At 54.8% G+C, this 6,491-nt stretch overlaps 2 protein-coding genes across 2 annotated transcripts; both read right to left on the reverse strand.

Moving 5' to 3' along the window:
* Window positions 1-599: 599 nt before the first annotated feature.
* ETH_00023405 (uncharacterized protein) lies at window positions 600-3,770 on the reverse strand (the record flags this gene model as incomplete). The annotated part of the gene is made up of 4 exons (XM_013380522.1): window positions 600-1,595; window positions 2,043-2,390; window positions 2,848-2,943; window positions 3,678-3,770. 4 exons carry the CDS (start codon window positions 3,768-3,770, stop codon window positions 600-602), a joined length of 1,533 nt encoding a protein of 510 aa, XP_013235976.1.
* A 417-nt stretch (window positions 3,771-4,187) lies between these two features.
* Window positions 4,188-5,840, reverse strand: ETH_00023410 (vacuolar proton-translocating ATPase subunit, putative; the record flags this gene model as incomplete). Its single annotated transcript, XM_013380523.1, has 2 exons — window positions 4,188-4,405; window positions 4,603-5,840. Coding segments are annotated over 2 exons (1,456 nt in total), but the record flags the coding sequence as incomplete, so codon positions are not given.
* Window positions 5,841-6,491: the final 651 nt, after the last annotated feature.

Consider the following 6,491-nt stretch of genomic DNA (forward strand, 5'->3'; position numbering starts at 1 on the left):
CCCAGCAGTTGTTGAATTGCACAGATAATGCACAAATGGACTTCTAATTCGATAAAGAAATGCAAAAAACGAAAAGTGATGCAAAATGGAACAAATGCAAATTCATAAATGGAGAAGAATTCAAAAATCCGCACTTGTTCGCTACGCTGCTTTCCTCTTGCTGGGCTGCACGGCCGGAGGTCCTCGAAAGAAGACAAGTGCAAAAAAGGAAATACTTTCGCTTGCATTTGAATGGAATTAATTCCTTTTATTCATTTGCATGCAGCTTTCCACGTGGTTGCTTTTGTTTCCGTTGTTTCCTTCCGCTGCAGCTTTTCGGAACGAGCTCCGGAGTTCAAATCGGCGGTTTGGGAATTTCTCTCGAATTCGACGAGAACGCGGGGAACAAAGCACAAATAAAGAAAGGAAATTAAATTTGGGAAGTTTTGGTCGGAGGAATTCCCGTTTTGGCGCCGCTTTCCGCCTCGGATCAAGCCGAAGTTCAAGTTCAAGTTCAAGTTCAAGTTCAAGTCGCGGGCGGTTGCGCCGTCGCAAGGAAGATTGAACTTCAAGAGATAAACTGCATGCAAAAGAAGTCCAAAAGAAGTTCATTTGAGGTTTTAAGCTGCTTTTCTCTTGACGACGAGGAGGAAGTCGAGGGGTTCGAACTTGTGGCCGTCGCCCTTGTAGAACTTGTTCTGGAACTCCACCCACTGCAGCCGCAGCGCATGCAGCGCCACTTCCAGCAAATCCATGCACAAAATAACTCCGAAAGTGATGCATGCGAAGAGGCTGAAGACCAGAAAGAGAGCAGCAGCAACAACAGCAGTGTCTTCCGACAGCGTCAGCGCCCGCACTACAGTCTGCGAGTAGAACACCAGCGACAGCTGCTGGTGGGCCAGCGAAAGCGCCCACAACCGCAAGTAAGAAGCAGTATTGGAGACAGTTCCGAGCACGAACTCGATGGTTTCGATCATTTGAAATATGAACAAGTCCCCCGCGCCTTCGTGTTCCTCCTGCTGCTGCTGCTGCTGCTGCTGCTGCTGCGGGGGCGCGTCTGCAGCAGCAGCGGCGGCGTTGCCGTTTTCGGCGGCGTCGAGGGCGTCGTGGCCGGGGGCGGCGGCGCGCTGCTGCTGCTTGTCCGCCGCTGCTGCTGCTGCTGCGCGTTTGCTGCGGAGGAGCAGCACGGTGGGCTTGACGAGCAGCATGACGGGGATGGTGAGCAGCAGCAGCAGCAGCAGCACGCGCTCGACGGTCTGCTGGTGCGCATAGAGCTGCTCCTCCGGAGCCACTTCGCCCATCATGCACATGTTGATGATGCTGCTGATCAAGTTGGGCTTGTTGCTGCTGCGCGGCGACACCCACTTGAGCACCACCATGAAGTTCAAGTAGCCAATCAGCAGCAGCAGGAACAGCAGCTGCGGCACGAACTCGAAGCAAAAACTCAACACTTCCCCGAAAAACAGCAAGTTCAGCCCCTTCAGCAGCACCCCCACTCCCATGTGCACAACAGCAATTGCAATCGACAGCTTCATCTTCACGGAGTTCACCATCAGCAGCTCGTTCGTCGCGCCCTTCCACGCCGGGTCTATCCCGAACGGGTACGGGTCCTCGCCCTGCAGCAGCAGCAGCAGCGAGGATCCACAGCAGCAGCAGCGAGGATCCACAGCAGCGGCAGCAGTGAGAGTCCACAGCAGCAGCAGCAGCGAGGATCCACAGCAGCAGCAGCAGTGAGAGTCCACAGCAGCAGCAGCAGCGAGGATCCACAGCAGCAGCAGCAGCAGCAGCGAGGATCCACAGCAGCAGCAGCAGCGAGGATCCACAGCAGCACCAGCGAGAATCCACAGCAGCGGCAGCAGTGAGAGTCCACAGCAGCAGCAGCAGCGAGGATCCACAGCAGCAGCAGCAGCGAGGATCCACAGCAGCAGCAGCGAGGATCCACAGCAGCAGCAGCGAGGATCCACAGCAGCAGCGGCGAGGGTCCAGAGCAGCAGCGGCGAGGGTCCAGAGCAGCAGCAGCGAGGATCCACAGCAGCAGCGCAGCAGCAGCAGCAGCAGCTTACAAGCTGCTTGAGGCGAATGCCGCCGTTGATGGGCTCGTGGCCCTCCTCCGTCCACCTGGAGCCGAAAAGGTCCACCCCGAGGGCGAAAAGGTCATTATAAAGAAAGCCAGCATAAAAAGCAAAAAGGCCCATGAGGGAGAGGAGGTAGCGGTAAGGCACGAAGGCAGCAAGCAGCCCGCGCTGCTGCAGCAGCTGCTGCTGCCGCAGCAGCAGGAACAGCCCCAGCAGCAGCACTATCGCCCCGTGCCCGATGTCCCCGTACATCACTCCGAACAAAAACGGAAATGTTATCGAAGTCAAAAACGCAGGGTTTGCTTCCTGGTAGCGCGGAACGCCGTACGTGTCCACCTGCGCGCACACCCTGCTGCTGCTGCTGCTGCTGCTGCTGCTGCTGCGGGGGGGGGTGGCGCGTTCGCGCTGCTGCTGCAGCTGCTTTGGGCGCAAAGTTGTGGGCGACGTGAAGGCAGCAGACGCGGCACCGGCAGCAGCAAAGGCGCACTGGCCGTGCGCAGCAGCAGCAGTAACGCTTCAGCAGCAGCAGCAGCAGAACGACACCCAGCAGCAGCAAACAGGCCGACAGCAGCAGCACGAAATCCAACAGAAGCAGCAACGGCATAAAGATCACGAGCACCAGCAGAAAAACCAGCAGCAGCACAGAAAACACCAGCAGCAACAGCACCAAACCCAGCAGCAGCAGCAGCACAAAAACCAGCAGCAGCAGCAGCAGCAGCACAAAAACCAGCAGCAGCAGCAGCAGCAGCACAAAAACCAGCAGCAGCAGCAGCAGCAGCAGCAGCAAACTGACGAGCATTTGGCTGGGGTCAGTGAACTCCGTGGACTTGAAGTAAGTCGGAGGCATTGCGGCCGCGGAGTCTTTTTCAGTTAACAAAAAAGCCGAACCCTTGAAAGAAAAAACAAATAAATAAATAAACAAACAAATAAAATAATAAAATTAAATACAATTAAGTATATGAAATAAATTAAATAAATGAAATAAATCGGAGTTTTAATTGGAATTAAAATGAATGGAAGAAAAAAAAAATCGACAAAAAATTTCAAAAGATGAAACGCCATATACCCTTTGGAAGACATCCATTTAATCATTCCGAAGAATTCAATCCAACACAAATGATTCTAGCTAGCTAGCTAGCTAGCTACCTTGAATTGCTAGCTAGCTAGCTAGCTAGCTGCTCAGTTACTAGCTAGCTGTGTATCTACTCGGCCAGCTAGCCGCTCGGCTCGGTGGCTAGCTAGCTATTTGGCTGGCTAGCCAGCTAGCTGATTGGCTGGCTAGCTAACTGCTTGGTTGGCTAGCTAGCTACCTGTTCGACTAGCTAGCCAGCAGCTTGGCAAGCTAGCTAGCTGCTTGGCTAGCTAACTAGCTGCTTGGCTAGCCAGCTAGCTGCTTGGCTAGCTAGCTGCGTGGCTAGCTAGCTAGCAGCTTGGCTAGCTAGCCAGCCTACAGCTAGCCAGCCACCCATCCACCTAACTCACCACCAAACAAAAACCACACAAATAAACAAGCAAATAAAATAAATAAATAAAACAATAAAACAAAAAACAATATGATCAAAGAAATAAAATAAATAAACAAATAAATAAACAAATAAACAAATGAAAAATAAATAAAAGGACCTGCTCGTCGCCAGTGACTTCCATGGAGCGCAAAATGCTTCGAACTTTCTCTTCATTCTTTTTGGGAATCCAACAGGAACACCGCAGCGTCATGTCTCTTCCTGAAGACAAGCTTCTCAAAATATTTTATTTATTTATTTAAATTGGTTTAATTAAATTAAACTAAATTAATTAATTTAATTTAATTAATTTAATTAATTAATTTAATTCGATAGTCGAGGAGCTGTTTGATGTATTTGCTGCCGAATTCCTCGGCAGAAGTCCACGGCTCAGGTACACCCAGCGGCTAGCTAGCTAGCTAGCTAGCTAGCTAAACAGCCAGCTAGCTAGTAGCTAGCTAGCTGGCAATCTAGCTAGCTAGCTACCTAGCCAGCTAGTTGGTTGCCTAGCCGGCTAGCTCGGTAGCTAGCCAGGCAGCTGCCCATTTAATAAGCTGGCTGGCTAGTTGGTTAGCTAGCTTAGCTAGCTAGCTAGCCATTTACATAACTAGCTAGCTAGCTAGCTGGCTAGCTATTTAGCTAGGTAGATGCGCAATTGGGGAGGCTTGCCTTCGAAGCAGTTGAGGGCCGCGTAAATGGCTTTTTCCTTTTGGCAGAACATCCGCCATTCTTCGATCAAAGAAGAACTGCCTTCTCTGGGAACATCCAGCAAAGTGGAAATTTCTCCCAAAAAGTAATGTTCGTAGGCGGCCAGCGCCTTTTCTTTGTCTTTAATGACATCTGCCAAACCTGAATTCGCAAAGCGGCGGCGCGGGAGCTGGGGTGTACGTACACCTCGCGCGCGGCGGCGCGCGGCGGCGCGGGGTGGAAAGCTGCGGAAAAAAGGGGAACTGCGGAATTTGGAGGGCGCAGAGGGGAGGAAAATGGAAAATAAATGCAAATGGAAGCAAAAGGAAGGAAAGAAGTGGAGGAAAAGTGCAGCTTACCCTCCAATCGCTCCTGCGTCTGCTTGAGGCTGAGCGGCCACTCGTAGCAGCAGCCGCCGAAGACGCTGCTGACCTTGGTGATCTTCTCGTGCAGCAGCGACTGCGTGCTTCCTTGATGGTAAACAACGAAAACACTTTTTTGAATATCCTGTCCGGACTTGGGGTCGCAGAAGGGGAGCTCGATGGACTGGAAGAAGCAGAAGGCGTTGCCGCGAGTTGCACGGAAGAGCGTGCGCTGGAAGCGGGGGATTTCCGCTGCTGGCAGGACGCCAGCAACAGCAGACACAGCAGCAGTTGCTGCAGCTTTGCGGCCGAGGCTGCCGGGTCCGAGGTCTTCCTCGGAGGAGCGCTGGCGCTGCTGCTGCTGCTGCTGCAGCAGCAGCAAGTTGGAGCCGCCGTCCTCAAGGTCGGAGAGGGCCTCGGGCGGCGGCGAGCCAGGGGGCGCGCGCGCTGCTGCTGCTGCTGCTGCAGCGCCGCCCTGCAGCTGCTGCAGCGCCACCCGCAGCACGCACTGCTCCTCGAGAGCAGCATTTTTCTCGGATTGCAAACTTGAATTGTTTCCCTTGAAGAGCACGAACTGTCCGTACAGCCGGTTCAAAGCTTCCTCCACTTTGTCCAAAACGTAGCCGTGTCCATTATCGAGGAAGCTGCGTTCGCCGTCGGGGGCCACGACGACGAGGCCCTGCGGCGCTGCTGCTGCTGCTGCTGCTGCTGCTGCTGCTGCGCCCGGGCCGCCCTCCAGGCAGCGGATCTCCTCCTGCAGAAACCTTATTATTCTTTCCATTTCTTCTATTCTTTGAATGTAGTTGTTGTAAGGCCTCGCAAGTGCTGCTGCTTGCATGTCCACGAACTGCACGGCCCCCAGCCGCCCCAGCCGCTCCAGCAGCTCGTGGGCCACCGGCAGCGAAGACGGCAGCACTATGGTGCCCCGCACCATCGGCTCGCTCCGCAGCGTCGACATCTTCTGCTGCTGCTGCTGCTGCTGCTGCTGCTGCGGGGGTGCGGGTGCGGGTGGAGGGAGGCTCCCGCGGAGGACGCGGAGGCCGCTGCTGCTGCGGGGGTGCGCTGCTAGTAAGGCTGCGATCGGCTGCTGCTGCTGCTGCTGCTGCTGCTGCTGCTGGGATGGGGTGGGCTCCTGCTGCGATCGGCTGCTGCTGCTGCTGCTGCAAGGGGTGGGGACGTGGCAGCAACTCGCAGCAGCGAAAGCAACAAAGGGCGCGAGGGCCTGGGCTGGCTTGCTGCGCGCGCACACAGCGGCAGCAAGAGCTGCTGAAAAGCCCAGGAAGGCTGCAGCAGGGGCCTTCGGCGCGCCGCTGCAGCGGCTGCTGCTGCAGCTGCTGCTGCCTAATCTGCGTTGCTGCAGGGCTTCCCCGCCCGTTCAACGAGCGCCGCCGGGTGCTGCAGCGCAGCCAGCGAACAGCCGCTGCAGCGGGAGAGGCGCTTTGGCTGTGGGCGCCTAAGCCGGCAATAAACAGCTTAAAATAACAATTTAAACAACTACTGCTGCGGAGATTCGCAGCCGAAAAAGCGCAGCCAGCACGGCATCCTGCGCGGCTGCTGGGCGCGCGTCCGCTGAAGTTGAACAGCTCAAACTCCGTGCGATTTCATGGCGAAAGGAAGAAACCTTAGACCTTTTTCGAATGCTTAAAAAGCGGAAAACCCAAAAATGCGAACCAATTCCTCGAAACCGCGGCGGGAGGCGGCGGATCGCGCAGCTAAAGAAGGAAATGCAGAAAGCTAAGCTGCAGCGGGCAGCAGAAGAACAGCCAGTGAGAGCGCCTGGGCGTTTTCGGTGGATCTACGCGCCAACAGAGCTTGAACAAAGAATATTAGAGCAAATATTCCTTTTTTAATTCCCTCCAAAGGACGAATAAGGCGCATTCGGCGGC

Source organism: Eimeria tenella, genomic scaffold (assembly GCF_000499545.2).
Source record: "Eimeria tenella Houghton genomic scaffold, Eth_scaff67, whole genome shotgun sequence".
Lineage (NCBI taxonomy): Eukaryota > Apicomplexa > Conoidasida > Eucoccidiorida > Eimeriidae > Eimeria > Eimeria tenella.